Source organism: Colossoma macropomum, unplaced genomic scaffold, assembly GCF_904425465.1.
Source record: "Colossoma macropomum unplaced genomic scaffold, Colossoma_macropomum, whole genome shotgun sequence".
NCBI lineage: Eukaryota > Metazoa > Chordata > Actinopteri > Characiformes > Serrasalmidae > Colossoma > Colossoma macropomum.
The window spans coordinates 25871913-25888856 of NW_023494800.1; the positions used below are offsets into that span (position 1 = coordinate 25871913).

Below are 16944 nucleotides of genomic sequence, written 5' to 3' on the forward strand. Positions count from 1 at the left end.
CCGGCATGATGCAACACTGCTCTAAGATGCGCTAAGACTAGAGGTTCCCGACTAAACACATCATCCCATACAGAACGGCCTTTTGTGGCCCTTGGCAAACTTGCCGAGTGCTTCCCTCTGCTGGACAGAGTGGAGATCATGGCTGGGGTTCTTATGCAACAGTCTCCCACTGCAACAAACAAAAAAAGAGTCCCCCACCCCCCCTCTCTCCCTGTCAGAGAAAGGTCTGAAAACAAAGAAAAGGAGGAGGGAAAATGCTGATGAGACTATTTTTTGGGAAATACATTTTATAGCCAATATATTGTATGACATACTGACCTTCAGTGAATGTAGTAGATGGCTTTTACTTAAATAATGTCAAATAATTTATATGTGCTTAGGTCTTTTTGTGTTTCCAGCATTGTGTCCACCTTCTGTGTCCAGTCCAGCCTCGAAAATCATGCTCACATTTAACCACTGAAGTGAAAAGATTCAAAATATCCACTTATTTTAGGCCACTGAGTCATAGAAGCACTCTTTTATTCTTAGAAAAGGTCAAGAAAGTAGTCTAAAACCAAAGAAGGTGTTTAAATATCTTTATTTGCAGGCATATTTACATGAATGTGCAATTTTAGAGGGGTTTGTAGGGGGTGCAATTATTTTAACCTGTTTGGTTAATGAGGAAAGGAAACAACGACCTTAACCATTCCATATAACATAAATATGTCAAAGAGAGAGAGGCACTTTCCACAGATAAGGTTTTCGTCCTTTTCCTCATATAACACTGTATAAAAGATTTCTGCATATCTGCTGTCTCCTGGATTCAGGAGGTAGTACATGTATGAACTGAAACCGTGGCTTCTACGGAAAGTATCATTCCCATGCCCGTCCTCCCCCCAGGTCCTGTTTCATTTTGCAGTGGGAGACGCTGTGATACAGTACAGTAAAGTTCATGCAATCAGAGAATTCTCTGAACAATTATATAAAGAAGTCTCTCAGACGTGCCTAAAAAACATCACTCAGAATGGCTACAGTGATCCGTGGCTTTTTGTTTTTCTTTTCCTTGCTCTGTGTTCCAAAGTGAGACAGCATGAGCTCAGTGATGCTGTAAATACTGACTGTCCATCCATCTGGATTAGCTGGCCAGGAGGTCATTCCCTAGCCCTGCTTTATTATTACTGGTTGCTTTTTGTTTGTTTTGTGCGTATTGATAACTGTGTTGTGCTTGGTGTTGATCTGAGGCACTTGTGCAGCATGGATGAGCAGAAACCTGAGGCTCCACCTCAATCCTGATCTTTCATTGATTGCATGGAGGGAGGGGGAGGGGGCGGAGCTCACACGTTTAGGATCTCAAACTCCTCCTCCGACTCGAACAGCTTGTCTGTGGACTCGATGAACTCTGAGGAAGAAAGAACAAAGCAGACAGAGGAGGTTGCTCAAGGGGAAAATGGTTCAGATCGCTTTCACTGAGCAGTGTCTGGATATACACATGCATGCTATCTGAATATCTGTATGGAGCACTGAATAACCACAACTACCCAATTTCAGTCAGGTATTCAGAGATGAAATGTATTAGTGGAATAAGGAGGAGAATTTAAAGGCATCTTCACCTAAACTAAGCATACATCCACTCTGTAATAGCTGCATTTTATGACCACTCTTTGAAACAGAACCCTTTGAATCCATCAAAGCAGCTGATTGTATATGGGGTATATATTTGTCTTTCTGCCTGCTGATGATGACGTATATGGTCAATTAAAAAACAATCTTTCATGGGACGTTAGCACAGCTCTCCAGTCAATATGGCACAAAGCCGACCTACTCATCAGCTCAGAGGGCTGTGTGGAAGAATAGGATGCCAAGAGTGGCTTCTGTTCCTTTCAGACAATCTCTAAAATTGACATTGATATCACTTGAAAAACTCATTCGTTAGAATGAAGAAGTCAGCTAAGACTCTTCATGGGTTGAATTAGGTGTGCTGGACCAGGGAAAAAACAGGACCAACAATGGAAACAACTGCTATAGACAGTATGCTGGCTAGTTAAATCGTAATTTCACCAATCTTACAAAATGTCTGCATAATTAACTAGTTAAGACCAAGTAAACAAAGTCATTCAGAGCCATTTAATATTAAGTGCTCCAATCTAGAGCAGCAGCATTTGAAGAATTCTCACAGAAAGAGTCAGTATTTTTCACAATGGTGGTGGCAGGAACCAGCACTAGTTTTTATGATAGATTTTACAGTAACTGTGAGATAAAGTTTTGGCCTAAAACATATTTTTAAAGCTGAGATACATGCAGGGCGGTGTAAAGCAAAATGGAACCAAAACATTACTTTACCATAAGCAATATTACATATAAAATCTTCTGTAATGAAGACAGTCTAGGTTTACTAGTCTTTTTTTGATAGTAAATAACATGGCTATATTTGTGCAGTAGACATCAGGACCCCTGGTTCCTATCATCACAGGTTTAAACTTACACTATATGGTCAAATGTATGTGGACAGCCCTCCTAATTACTGAGTTCAGGTGTTTCAGCCACACCCACTGCAAACAGGAGTATAAAATCAAGCACAAAGCCATGCAGTCTACATAGACACTCAATGACTTTAAGCATGACACTATCTTAGGATGCCACCTTTGCTACAAGTGAATTCATGAAATTTCCGCCCTGCTAGATCTGCACCGGTCAACTGTAAGTGCTATTACTGTGAAATGGAAGCATCTAGATGGTAGGAGAAAAAAGTGAGGACCATAAAGACATGGTCTGACGAGTTGGGTGGGAAGAACTCCACTGACTTGACAGAGCCCTGACCTCAGCCCCACTGAACACCTTTAGATGAACTGGGATGTCAGTTGCAAGTCAGCCCTTCTCATCCAGCATCAGTGCCTGACCTCACAAATACACAAAGTTCCAAGTCTTCCCAGAAGAATGGAGGCTGTTACAGCTGCAAAGCGGGGTCAACTCCACATTAATGCCCATGGTTTTGAAAGGGGATGTGCAACAAGCTTATGTAGTTATGACGGTCAGGAGTCCACACACTTTTGGCATTATAGTGTGTTTTAAGTCCATACTTTTTACTGGCCACCAGATATACTGTTTAAGGAAGATGTTTAAGGAACTTCTAAAGCTCTGAAGAGCGCTCAGAGTTTTGCCACAGAAAAACCAGCTGAAAGCTTTAGAGTTTGGGTGAGGCTCAAAGCAGCACTCCCACCTGCTCCTGTGGTCGGCACCTCAGGTTTAGTCGGGGTAATGAACGGTGGCCAGTGAGAGGGACGCTTCTCTACCAGCTCAAACATCCGCAAGTTCCGCTTCTTCAGGATCTCCTTTTGGATCATAAGGAGAATGGGTTAAAGCTCTACCACACCAGCAGGCTGGATGATTCACAGATACTGAGAGTGCCCTACCTGCTGGACCAGATTACACCAGCTGTCAAAGTCCTCCTCACTCTTGCAGAAAAAGCCCTGTTGCCAGAAAACACAGAAAACACATAAAACATTATTTGTTAATACAGTAAAAGGAAACCATTTCAAATAAAAATGGACCGTTGGGTAGACTTGTCTGCATAAAATACTACAAAATACTTTATTGCTATTGTATTGCAACATTTTGTGACTGTGACATTCCTCACAAAATGGCCAATATATTAAAAGCACAGTACTGGTGAACCAATAATGTGACATATTTAAAGCTTTGCATTCTTTTGACCAACACTGTTTACATCTTTTGTACTAGGTAGGTAAATATATGCAAATGAGACTGATTCTTGTGACATCACAAAAAAAAAAATCAAAAACATATTGACTGTAATGAATGGGGAGTGAATAGTACATATTGAAACTTTGGCAATGTTTACATATCATATCAAAATGTTTAATTTAAAATAAGTGAGGTTTTCCATGATATGGGCCCGTTAACACAAGATATATTGTGAAGCCCCAGTCGTTCACACGGACAGTCTTACCAGTGCTACAGACGGGTCCAGGCTGGTGATCTTCATGCGGCGAGGGTTCCTCTGACAATGGTAACTCTGATCGTCCACAGTGCTCCCCATCTCCGAGTCCACAGCTAACTGCGTGGTGTGGGGGTCCAGATAGATCAGCTCATCGTCTGAATGCAAAGAAAAAGGCAGACAAGTACTTGTTCATCCATAAGGTTGCTTCTGAAATGGTATTACACACACCACAGACCAACTCACCTATTACACACACCACAGACCAACTCACCTATTACACACACCACAGACAAACTCACCAATTACACACCACAGACAAACTCACCTATTACACACACCACAGACAAACTCACCTATAAATCCAATGAAGTAATAAGCCAAGTTGGGCTTTCCCCCCAGCACTCCACAAGACTGAGGCATCTTAAAACATTCCTTGAAAGAAAAAAAAAAAGAGTTTGACTGTCTCTCCTGTCAAGTATCCCATTTTTTCTGTGTCATTTAATCACATTATGAAGAATGGACCAATAGTAATGCTCCAAAATTATTGACATTAAAAAATCTCATTACTTTAACTTACATTAAAAGTAAAGAACGTTTTGCCTTTTCCTGTAAAGCCACTATTTCGGAGATTTTTTGTCACCTAGTAATATTTCTGCGATATTGTTCGAGTATTATGTATTTTTTGCATATGTCTGAGTGTTAAATTATACAACACAAGAACTTTATCTTGATGTTTTACTTACAATTCAGGACCAAACACAGAGACGTAAGACAACTTTAACACCAGGAACATTCCATTCAATTAATTTCAATTGGTTTAAACCATATAATACAAGTGTGCTGTTAAGAGCATTCAGACCAGATCTCTCCATACTTTGAGGGCCTGAATGTAGACGGGGTTGATGTCGTTGATGCCCATGCGGAGAGGAATAAGCAGAAGCAGGGGCCTCCAGTCCAGGGGTTGCTGTGAGGTGTCATGGAAGTGAGAGAGGGGGCACGGAGCCTGCCGTTGCCCCGACAATGAATCATCTGAGGGGTAAACTTCCCCCCAGGCACAGGGGCCTGCCCTGGGTTTTGCTTCCTGATTTGCCTGACGGCACTGCTTTTCTATGAGGGAGGGAGAGAGAGAGAGAGAGAGAGAGAGAGAGAGAGGTTATGTCTCAAATTGAGAACCTCCACACTGTTCTATCCACTTTTAGTGCACTAATCAAAACAAAGGTTTCTAAAAGGTTACTGGCTTGGATGTACGGTGTTCCAGGAAAACCTTTAATCTGTATTGAACATTTACATAATGAGGAGGTTCTTCCAAACTTGTTCTTCCAAACTCGTCAACATTTAGTTTTAATTTGGTGGTTCTTTATATGGCTCTGTACTTGTATAGCTATGATTTGTCATTTTTGTTTATGTCAGTATTTCATCTGGCATGATACTATCCTACAAATACCCAGCCACTAGATAGTGAAGTATGTAGTGTACACTGCAAGAATGTAGTGCATAGTGCCCAAATGGAGACACAGTGAGATAATTATAATGTTATTATTTTACCTTAGAACCCCTCCAAACAAACAAACAAACAAACAAAACACTTACTGATGTCTTCTATCACTACAGTGTTGTCCATTGACACATACACAGCTAAGGAGTTCCAGTCATCAAACAGTGCAAGTTTCCTGTGAGCAAAAAACAAAAACAAAGCAAAACTTCAAAATATTTTCTTTCAGACCCTTTCTGAACTCATTTCATTTCTATTTTCTAGGACGTATATTTAGCACATTAAGTTTGCAAAACTATAAAATGCTAAGATGCTTTTAGAAAAACGCAGCCCAGATCAGTTATGCGGCAGTTTCTAGCTTTCAGTGTTTACTGACTTACTCGTTGTTGTTATAGATGTATGAACTGAGGCTTTCAGACAGAGGTTTGTTAATAGTTTGTTAATGGACACACAGGACAGGAAATATCTGGCAAAAATGTGGATACTATGTTAAAGTTGGTTCATATAGGCCCCTGAATTAGAGATGTTTGAGAACATTATTTTTGCAAGGAGACCACCTGTATATTCCAGTTTTAAAGTGACTCTTTCCATAAATATTTGAACTTAAACTCCTTTGCAGAATATTACTGGAGAGCCTGGTTATCCTGTTGCATGCAGACTTGCCACCTTTTGGTGAAGTTCACTGTTTTGAATGATGAACATACCATCCTTGTGAACTGTGTAGATTTGAAGAGTTTTTAATTTTAGGAAAGGGGGAAGAGGTGGTTGCTGCTAGCAAAATTAAGAGAGAGAGAAAATTCCTCCTCTCCCCCAAACACAGCACAGCAGCAGTTCACTGTCATTATTCAGCCAACTCACAGATACAGTATTTAATTTTATAGTCCAATCAGATCCTGTTTCTGACATTCAAATATTATCATAGGCTACATTTCTTTGCTTTGTTCTTGTTTCCAGCACTTATCAAAACAACATGATGCCAGCAGAACACATTAAACTAAGACTTAAGAATTATTATAGAGAATATAAATAAAGAAGGAGAAACTCCTGTAATGAGGAAGATGGCACTTACTTGAGTACTTGCGCCACTGTATTAGGACCGTACCATTCTCCCACAGACTTCCCCTCGCCCACCCCCATCTGAGCTGCTCAGAGACAGAGACATTGCACAGAAAGTACTCATATAGAACAATAAACCACACGGGGGGGGCTGAGCGTGGCAAGAAAATGGGGGCATTTAATGAGCATGGTCTGCACTGAATCTTATTTAAGAGCTGTACAGAGAACATTGACAGTTCTACTGATGACCGCCGTGAAATGACAAACGGTCACAATCGGTAGAACAATATGGTTCATTGTGTGAGCTTGGCCCAAGCAGAGACGAGAGTGTGCGGGACGAGACTGAGGTTTTTATTTACACGCCTGCGCTCACATACAACACACACATACAAAGTATCACTTACCCATCTGGTGAATCGAATAACAGCTATCCTTTCTGTCCAGAAAGCAGTGTAGGATGCGATGGTACTCCACTGGCTGAGTTCCCTCTGCTACCCACCGCCATTCTGTTTCAGTAAACAGTGCAGGTTCACATTACAGGTAACAGATGCAAAGTCACTATTAAGGCTGGGCAATATGACGATATACATCGTTATCCTGATGAATTATGTCACAATACAATACAGCATGCTTTTCTGAACATATCTTGGAGTACTTGAAGAACACTGACCAACTGCATGTTTCATTATAAAGAGAGTGAAATTAGTCCCATTTAACTGGATTTAGTGCAAAACAGTGTCAAATATGTCAAAAATATGTCAAATATATGTCAAATATATAATTTTTTTTAGTATTTTTTTAAATGTAGCGCTACTGGTTCTTTTTTCACGGTTCCAACTGATCAGATGTCTGAAAAAATAAATATTGTGTAAATTTCAAGTATCTCAATATTATATTTTTGTCATATTGTCCACCTCTAGTAACAATCCTGTGCTCCACCACCATAAAACCAATTTAGTTGCAGATATATATGTAAATGATTCTAATATGCTGTCCTGTGCAACCTCAAAAACTTCAAGTAATTAGTTGGAAGCTGTTAAAAAAAGAAAAAAAAAGAGATCCAGAATGTGCAGATTGATAAATAAAGTGATGAATAACTGCTCTAAAATTTCTGGTAATAGTATAATACATTAAACATCCACAATGCCTCATATTTTTCAAATCTTGAGACAAACAACTTGATAAAAATTGTCTGTAAATAGATAATTATCATTATTATTTAATAAGCTCCTGTTCCCAAAACACTTGGAATGTTGAACACATCTAAAAATACCTTGCGGTGCCTAGTTATGTGTTAGTATTGTACAAAAAAAATAATAACAATTACCAATTTGACGGGAGATTCCAAAGTTTTGAATGGTAGTGTAGCAGAGTTTGTGATATCAGACATGAAAGACAAGCAGCTCTGAATAGCCTTGATTGTTTTGTATTTCTGTAGTGTGAAGCTAGAACTGCATTTTTGTCTTACCTCGCCCCAGGTGTCTGCAGACCAGGGCCTGTGCTAGTATCATCTGCCCACAGCGCAGCATGCAGCCCCAGCCTGTGTCCGACGATGGGCCTGTTCCTCCTACAGCCCAGAAATACAACATCAGCGCCTTTAAAATACGGCCCACAACTCAACAAAAGCAACAAAAATTTGAGTCATGGCTCTTACAATATGGACTAAAAGCAATTTTAGTAATGTTCTTCTCCCAGAAAGAAAAGCTAAACCAGACCACCTTAGACAACGTATGCAAATCACTGACCTATAGGGGAGAACTTTTTCCTGTATGTGAACCACAGCCGCGAACGCACATCTGAAAGAAGCTCTGATTTTCCTAAAAGGAAATGAAATCATGGGTCTCATCACTACTTCCACAATGCATGTACTATAATATATGTATTATATAATAATTATAGACAGCCTGTACTCAACAACCAGTGTGTTTATCTGCATAAACTGCTTACTAACAAGGAACAGATTGGATGTCTGCCCACTGTAACACAATCTTAATTTATTCACTTATTTTTACCAGTTGCTTTTTTCCTCCTGTTCCTTAAATATTTGATTTAACAGCATCAAACCTTGCATTTTAAACAACATCAAAGTACTCAAAGTTTTTCATAGCTGGTTTTAAAACATGGCACTCCTGCTCCCGCTTTGGAGGTGCATACATATTGTGTATTGTGTACATTCAAGTTTCTAGAAGTTAAAGGGTAGCTCCACCAATTTTTCAAAAATTTTACATAATTAAATGGTTAAGATGTAAGTAAAGTCAATCAGTGGTTTGGTGTGAAACACACTGTTTTAGAGTTAGACTTGTTCACAGTGGTGGTGATTGGAACCAGATATCTCTCACAGAAAGTTATTGCATGAAATGTTTAGATATATGCTGCCTGATGTCTAACACACCGTTTTGTGATAAGGTTTTGGCTTAAAGTGTATTTTGATCCATTTATTTTAATCTATTCATGGCTGTGGGGTACATGCAGAGAGAAGAAAACATTTTTTTCAGATTTATTTTACTATCATCAGCACCACATATAAAACTCAGAAGACATGTGTAGACTCACTGGTGGTGATGGATAGTAAATAGAAAGGCCCTGGTTCTTATCACCACCTCTGTAAATAAATCTGAGCCTGTAAGTTTCTCTACAACGAACCATTTCATATCAAACCACTCTAAATGACTTTGTTTACATCTGAACAACTTAATTAGGCAGAACTTTTGAAAATTTTGTGAAATTCCCCGTCTAAGTTTTGGCCATGTTGTACACCTTTCCAATCCTGGCTGAACTACTAAATGTCCATTAGTCATGTTACCTGTTTTAACATTGTAACATTCTCCTAAGATCCACACTGGCTCATCAGTGTCAGGCAAGTCTTCTAGGTATTCAGAGAACACGTTGATCTGGTTTTCATACTTGGCTAAAACTGTAAAGATAAAAGATTTATTACTGCTACAACCATGACAGGAAATCACAAGAAACTGCACTTAAATCTAAACAGGAAGAATAATTATGTCAGTATATATCATTTGTGTTTGAGTTTTCTTCTAACTGAGTACAGAAGCTACTGACAGGACTGGAAAAAACAGCATTTACCACTTTATCGGCCACAGACGTGTTATTATTCAGCACTGTTTATCTCATACTTAACTAATTAACTCGTGTACAGTGTGGTCAGGGCAGTGAGCCGCTCAACTGACCGCTAAAAGAACAGAGCAAGTTAACATGGTTTATTAAAGTAGCTACGTAAATTATGAGCAGCGGCTACATGAGTCAGACCGTGCCGGGTAGATGCGTTCAGGCCAGCACCAAGGAACAATGAGAAAACTTGAAACTCAGTTACGAAACCCCTCGGGAACAACAATATTGAAGGAACCGGCTTGACCATTTCACTTCGGACAAATTCTAACTTTCAGCATGACATGCACGCGATACCCATTCTTAATCGATACATTATAGCTTGATTGATACTGTTATTTTATTTCTACATTTCTTACCTGCCTCCATCCTGTGCTGTCATCGGTGTTTAAAGTCAACGATAAAAATACAACGCGCTGGATTGTGGATAATGAGGTCCATTTGATGTTGTTCTTCAGTTAAAAGTAGCCAAATAAACTACATCCCCCAGATTTCTCGGAAGAAACGTAGCAGTCCAACGTCAACAAAACGTTACAAGGCATTCTGGGTGATGTAGTCTGTAACTCCGCCGTTGTAGCGTTTACGTCAAATGTTTTTGTGTTTAGCGAGCAAGCTAGCTAGCGTAGTTGTCTTTAATTTACAAGAACGATTTTGTTTCGGAGACGAGTTAAAGCCTTTTTGAGACATCTTACTGAGGTACCGAGGTATTACACGTCCAGCTGGTTTTTATTGCTGTATGTTTAAATCGTAACGTTAGTCTGGGCCGTTTGCTGCGTTACATACGTTTGCACTAGCAAGCTAGCTAACTAGCTTGGCTGATTAATGTATGGTGTTAATGCACCTGCTAAACACAAATATATATAATGAGCTGCCGTTAGAGTGATATGGTGTGATTTACAGATATGGGCGAGTATTTCGGCTTCTATTCCTGACATGTTAGCGGCTCAGTTTAACTTCTGTAGCTAACTTCGTTTTCTGAGAGGTTGGTCACTAACAAATTTAGGTTGTTGCTATAGTACACACTTAAAAACGATGGTTCTTCAAGGGTTCTTTAGTAAAGGCAGTAGCTTACTTCTACATAGAATCATGAGTTCTATGTAGAACCATTTCACGCTTATTTCATGTTTCTTGGCATGGTGAAATGGATTGCAGAATGTGTTGTGTATGAATCTATATAAAATTTTATTTTGAATAAAGTTCACCTATTTTCAATAAGGTTCTATATGCAACCATATACAACACATTCTCCATTAATCTGAAGAACCGTTTTTCCATACCAGGAACCATTTAAGCACGAAATGGATCTATAGTAGAACTATTGCCTTTACTAAAGAACCTTTAAAGAGCCATCTTTTTTAAGTGTGTAACAAAGCCATTCAAGAATTTTCCATGAGCATGTTTATGCTCCTGAAAGGCTGAACTATGTAAACTTTAGAATGCACTTTAGAAGTCCAAAAGTGCAGAGATGTTTTTAAATTGAGTTTTGGTCAGTGTGGCATCGTATTATTACTATGATCATTATTCCTAGTGGTTATTTCCTATAAGAAAGTCACCCATCATCTGTTGCCAATAACAGCTACACTGATTTAGTTATTGTTTATCTCACTCTGGATGAACTCAGGAACCAAACCTGTCATTCAGAAAAAGGAAGCCAGTTATCCCTTTCTGATGGTACCATTGAAAGGGTGTCGATAATCTGTCATTAGTTTGTGGTTTAAACCAGTGGTTCCCAACCCTGATTCTCCCCTACCCTCCACACTGCTCCAGAACCTGGGTTGGGAACTGCTGGTCTGTACATTGTTTGTTAGCTAGCTAATATGGCTAATCAGCAGGTTAATTTGTATTTTAAGGCTGTAGCTTTAACAGGTCACTAGAAATGTTGTTTCAACTGAAGAATCAACCAGAAGTCATTCTTACATAATTGTGTGTGTTTTTATGGTTGCCTTTTGAATTTCAGCTGAGAGCCAGTCTGCAGCATGTCGTATGTCTTCGTCAACGATTCTCTGCAGACCACCGTGCCTCTGCTGCAGGCCTGCATTGATGGTGACTTGCCGTACACCAAGCGCTTGCTGGAGTCCGGCTTTGACCCCAACGCGCGAGACTGCCGTGGAAGGACTGGTCTGCACCTGGCTGCAGCTCGGGGCAATGTGGACATTTGTCGCCTGCTCCATAAGTTTGGAGCTGACCTACTAGCGACTGACGCACAGGGCAATACTGCCCTGCACATGTGTGGCCATGTGGACACCATCCAGTTTCTAGTGTCCAACGGACTGAAGATTGATATCTGGTCAGTGACTTCATGTTTTTATTGAACATCTCATTCCTTGTCCTCTGAAGGTGCTGCACATTTTTTCGTTTCTCTGCTGTAATGCAGGCTGGCTTTGTTGAGTATTAAAACATTGTGAATTGAATTGAATTTGCATTAATTAAGTCTGATCTTTCAAAGACATACAATACACAGTTGCAGTGAAAGTGTGTTACAGGATTACAGGCTATGTTAAACATAAACATAAGTTTATCTTGTTGCAGGACAGTCTAATTTGCATACTTCAGTAGACAAGCAGATTCATATTTCCCAGTTTGAGATTTTCTCATTTTTATACTGACTGATACATTTGGAATCAGAGAATATGGTCTGTGTTGACTTTTAGGGGAAGAAGAACAACTGAAACAGAATGTGATAAAAAATCTGACTGTGTGGCCATTTCCTTTCAAGCAATGTAGTTATGCATTGCAAAATGTTATCCACGGGCATTAATTGATGAAGATTGAGTCCAAATCTAGGTGTAATCCATGTTCAGGAAACTGACCCATTAGGTACAGTAGTTGGAGTCCACCACTAAACTGTATATTTTTTTTCCCCAAATACTGTCACTGGAGTTCATGTTTCTTTTGTTTCATACAGTAATCACAATGGAGCAACTCCACTTGTTCTGGCCAAGAGGCGTGGTGTGAACAAAGATGCTCTTCGCCTGCTGGAGGGGCTGGAGGAGCAGGAGGTGAAAGGTTTCAACCGCAGCTCCCATTCCAGCCTGGAGAAGGTGCACATAGCTGAGAATGAAAGGTGAGCCATAGCAAGCACTTGTCATATTACTTTTCCAGTGTAAACATCTAAATCTTCCTCAGTAAAAAGAAAGCCAATAAGACCTTACTATCAGCTCAAAGGGAGTACCTACCTACAGTGATGGTAGAAACAGTATTTGAAACGAAAGTTTGAAATGCATGTTCTCTGTCTTGTCGCATACTGGAGTGCTCGCTTCAGTCACAATAGTAATAGTAATTGAACAGTTTTCTGTTGCTTCTGGATACAATAATACTGATTACATGTGTTTATAATTGATGAAGCGCTGAAATTAAAAGCTGGACATTACACCTACAGTTAAATGAGGCAAATAAATGAGCTCAGTTTAGTAGAATATGTTATTTTTTACGTCTCTGTAAATCTACACAGCAAACTTAGGAAGGATTCTGTTCTATGCAGAGACATAAGTTTGTAATGCCCAGGAGTGAAATTGACTGTATTTTGTGTTCAATGAAGCTGTCAGTTTGTACCGAATATAGAAACATTTGTGGTACTATTTGTGGTACGTGAAGCCAGTGGTTTTTGTGTTAGATCAGAGAAACCAATTAATTTGCTTAAAAGGTTTAGATGATCCAGAATGAGCTTTACTGTCTACCTATGCTTCCACAAGTACCACCTGAATGGACATGCCAGAGCATCTTAAGAGTGTTTCTAAATCTTAATGCTCGTACTCAATTATTGACTGCCATTTTACTCTCATGCTAGCTGCGCATTTAATCCACAGAGATTAATTGATCAAGATCCCAGACAAGCACAGTCCAAGCACAGTCATCACACTTTTCTTGAGAAATTCATGTTTAATATATAAAATTGATATGTGTCATCAAGGTAGGTTATGGAAAGATTTGGAGTTTTTTTTGTTTGTCTTGCTGTGTAAGTGGTAGGTGAACTCACCAGGGACAAGTAAAAGTGAGTCAAGTTCCAATGCAGGTTCTTCAACAATTCTTACTTGCATTTAGACAGCAAAACCATGTTATGGGTTCTGTATTCATGTTTTTAGTAATTATCTGTTCCTGTGAGCAATTTGTCAGCCATTCTCTACTCCATTAATTAATGGAAACCACCATAGGACCACTGCTACAGACATCTTATAATGGCATCTTAGTGAGTATTATACTGGTACAGGTGTATCAGATACAGCAGTCTCTTTTTTTCCCCTCAATCTGACTGCTGGGTTGAGAACAGTCTGCCTGCTGAAAATAACCAGCCAACAATGGTCCTGTGGTCAGGCCACTGATGAAGGGCTAGAGAATTTCTGGCATTAATTGTGAAAGCATAGTCTCTAATTATCTCAAACAAGGTGTTTCAAAAAACTAGGTGTGTCTAATAAAGTGGGCAGTAAATATACAGTGTAAAAACCTCAGCAGTGCTGTAGTGCATGAAGTCAGTGTCACTGCTGTTTTCAGAATAGTCCTCCACCCAAAGAATATCTAGTCAGTGTTGGTCCTGTTGTGGTCCCTTTCCATTCATGGATTTAGTAGAAAAGGGCTGACCAATTTGGCTTGACAACAGATGGGCTACAGTTAGTGGTTAAAAACTTCACCAGCGCTGCTGTGTACCAGTACCAGTACCAGTGCAACACACACTAGAGACACTGATGTGACTGGTGATGCTGAAAATGATCCACAACCCGAATAATACCTGTAATGGTAGAACTACAAAGTGTACCTATATGGTAAATGGACCTGATAAAATGGACAAAGAGTTTAGATACAAGCTACTTAATGAAGTGGCTGGTCGGTGTATGTATCGGCAACAAATTTGTTTTTATTTTGTTAATAATGCAGATTTCAAAGTGGTAATTTTGAGTGGTAATGTGCATCCCTCACAAATATCCTTATTCATCCCTTACAGTGCCATGGAAAGCCACTCGCTTCTGAATCCCCACCTGCACCACAGCGATGGGGTACTTTCCAGCTTCCGCACCACATGGCAGGAGTTTGTGGAGGACCTTGGATTCTGGAGGGTTCTGCTGCTGCTGCTGGTCATTGCCCTGCTTTCGTTGGGCATAGCTTACTATGTCAGCGGAGTCTTACCTTTTACTTCTAACCAGCTGGAACTTGTACATTAGGACTATATCCCCTGAGCAGTGTTGCACTGATGCATATGTAGGGCTGAACAATTAGTTGCTTTTATAAAAAAATCATAATTTGATTGAGTGCACTTTGCAAATCGCAAGAGTTGCAGTTTTAATTGTGTCTTACATTGTCCAACGTCACCCAAAGTTTTATGTGGAGGAATTCAAACTAAGAACTCAGAGCTCATGAACGGGCAATCTGACACACTACATTCAGCATACAAAAAAAATGGAGGTGCTGGTCTTCTCAGCATGGGGCTTAGTTTATAGAAAATATTCTAATTCAAATCGCAATGTTCGAAGAAAACTGCAATTACATGTTTTCCCCAAATCATTGAGCCCTATGCATGCGTATGACTTAAATTGACTGAGTTGGTCATTTATTTCAAGGAACATAACCATGCTACTCAAAACTTTAACCATGAGTGCAAATGCCTTTCTGATTTGTTCTTTTTTTTCTTTCTTTTTTCATGTATATGTGTGTAAATAGACAAGAAGGTTCAGATGCTCAAATGCAGCAATTATTTTATTTAGCTATCATACTGCACACATTCCAGGTATTTTTTGAAGTTAATATCTAACATTTAAAAACACTATTTGCATTTTGTATCTATGTGTAGATCTCTATTTGCTCTGCTTTGTGAAATGACTGAAACTGATCATAAACGTTTATCTGAATTTAAGTGTATCCATACAATGCATTTCATTAATGGGTACAGGCGGTATGAAGTTTTACTTCATAGCTCTCAATCTAGTCCTATCCTACTTTTTAAACATTTTTCCATTGTGTTGCACCTGTCATGAATCAGTCATACTTGAGCCACTTCATTCATGTTCTTCTGGACTGACTATTAATGGCAGGTGTTTGGAACTTAAAAGAGAACTCCACCCATTTTTCACAATCTCTGCATAATTAAATTATTAACATGTCAGCAGAATCATTCAGAGTGGTTTGCTTTGAACCCCCCCAGTGGTGTGTATATATATATAATATATATATATATATATATATATATATATATATATACACACACCACTGAATCATATAGAAATGTAAAAAAAAAACAGTGAAAATCCCACTTTAACTTTGCAGTAGGATATGTTTCCTTGAGTTAAAGCTGTGCTTCCCAACTGCAGTGCTGAAGACCCCCTGCACCTGAGCACATCTTTACCTAATGTGTTGAGATGAATCCTGTGTGATAACGCAGTGGGCCTTCATGACTTGAGACGGAAAAACTGATATAAACTCAATAACAAAGAGCTACAAAGTATTATCTTTTTGTAAGGAAAGTGTTCAAAACGCAGGCTGGAGGTGATGCACAGTACAGGTTGTACAACATAACGAGACGTGTCGTCCCCTTATTCAGTTATATATGACGCTATCAGTGATCGTGATACAGTCTACGGAGATACGGACTACAAAGTTTGTCGCGCGGAAGACGTCACTATTATATTTCCGAGGAGGCTGCGCCGGCACAGGGCCATGGGATTTGTAGTTTAATTTTAGTTTTATCGCTATATGTGTATTCCTCAGCAAAATGTTCTGCTATTATATTGTGTTTATTGGTTCTGTTCTAATATGGTCACAAAATAACTGTTTCAGAAAAGTTCCAGCTTTAGGTGATTTTTATCCCGTTATCAAAAATTTCCTTATGGTAAAATGAATGGCTATTTAAAATGTGTCGATCGCAGCCAGCAGATGGCGCAGGTCTGCACTTTCCCTCTCCGTAGCAAAACCATATTTCACAATGGTAGCAGCTCATTTAAGCAAGAGGAGTTGTGCCTAAATTATAACTTCCAGCCCATAACACACAAACTGGCTCTGTACCACGTTTATGTTTACCTTACTGGACTCGACTCAAATTGAATGTAGGCGATGTAATTCCTTACGTAGGATAGCAATGTTAATACAGTTGTCCCAGTTGGCTGCCCTGTATGGTTCCTCATTCAAGAAGTGGTCTGGTGTGAAACGCTCCACATAATACTTCATATCTAACATTTATAACAGGTGGGACTGAACTGCTGTAAGCGGAACATGAGACATCATAAAACGATTAATTTAATACAGCTGAGCTGATTGGTACGTTTTAAAACTTTATCGATGTTCTCATACTACATAAAACTCCTTAATTTAAAAATAAAGCAGGAAAATTCAATTTTCCGTGATATGGTCC

General features: G+C 39.3%; 2 protein-coding genes across 3 annotated transcripts; one reads left to right on the top strand and one right to left on the bottom strand.

Annotated features, from left to right (window-relative positions):
- Positions 1-1165: 1165 nt before the first annotated feature.
- atg4a (autophagy related 4A, cysteine peptidase) lies at positions 1166-10064 on the bottom strand. Its single transcript, XM_036588127.1, has 13 exons — positions 9971-10064; positions 9289-9399; positions 8231-8302; positions 7954-8052; positions 6890-6991; positions 6499-6571; positions 5528-5607; positions 4812-5044; positions 4291-4369; positions 3947-4092; positions 3390-3446; positions 3197-3308; positions 1166-1378 (listed from the first exon to the last, which is right to left on the bottom strand). Exons 1-13 carry the CDS (start codon positions 9978-9980, stop codon positions 1314-1316), a joined length of 1239 nt encoding a protein of 412 aa, XP_036444020.1. The 5' UTR covers positions 9981-10064; the 3' UTR covers positions 1166-1313.
- Positions 10065-10146: 82 nt separating this feature from the next.
- Positions 10147-15464, top strand: ankrd46a (ankyrin repeat domain 46a). Of its 2 annotated transcripts, none has more exons than XM_036588128.1 (4): positions 10147-10315; positions 11569-11898; positions 12517-12675; positions 14548-15464. In XM_036588128.1, the coding sequence occupies exons 2-4, from the start codon at positions 11588-11590 to the stop codon at positions 14762-14764; spliced, it is 687 nt and encodes a 228-aa protein (XP_036444021.1). In that variant the 5' UTR covers positions 10147-10315; positions 11569-11587; the 3' UTR covers positions 14765-15464. The 2 variants fall into 2 exon arrangements, with proteins under 2 accessions (XP_036444021.1, XP_036444022.1); XM_036588129.1 differs by having other exon boundaries at positions 10147-10307.
- Positions 15465-16944: the final 1480 nt, after the last annotated feature.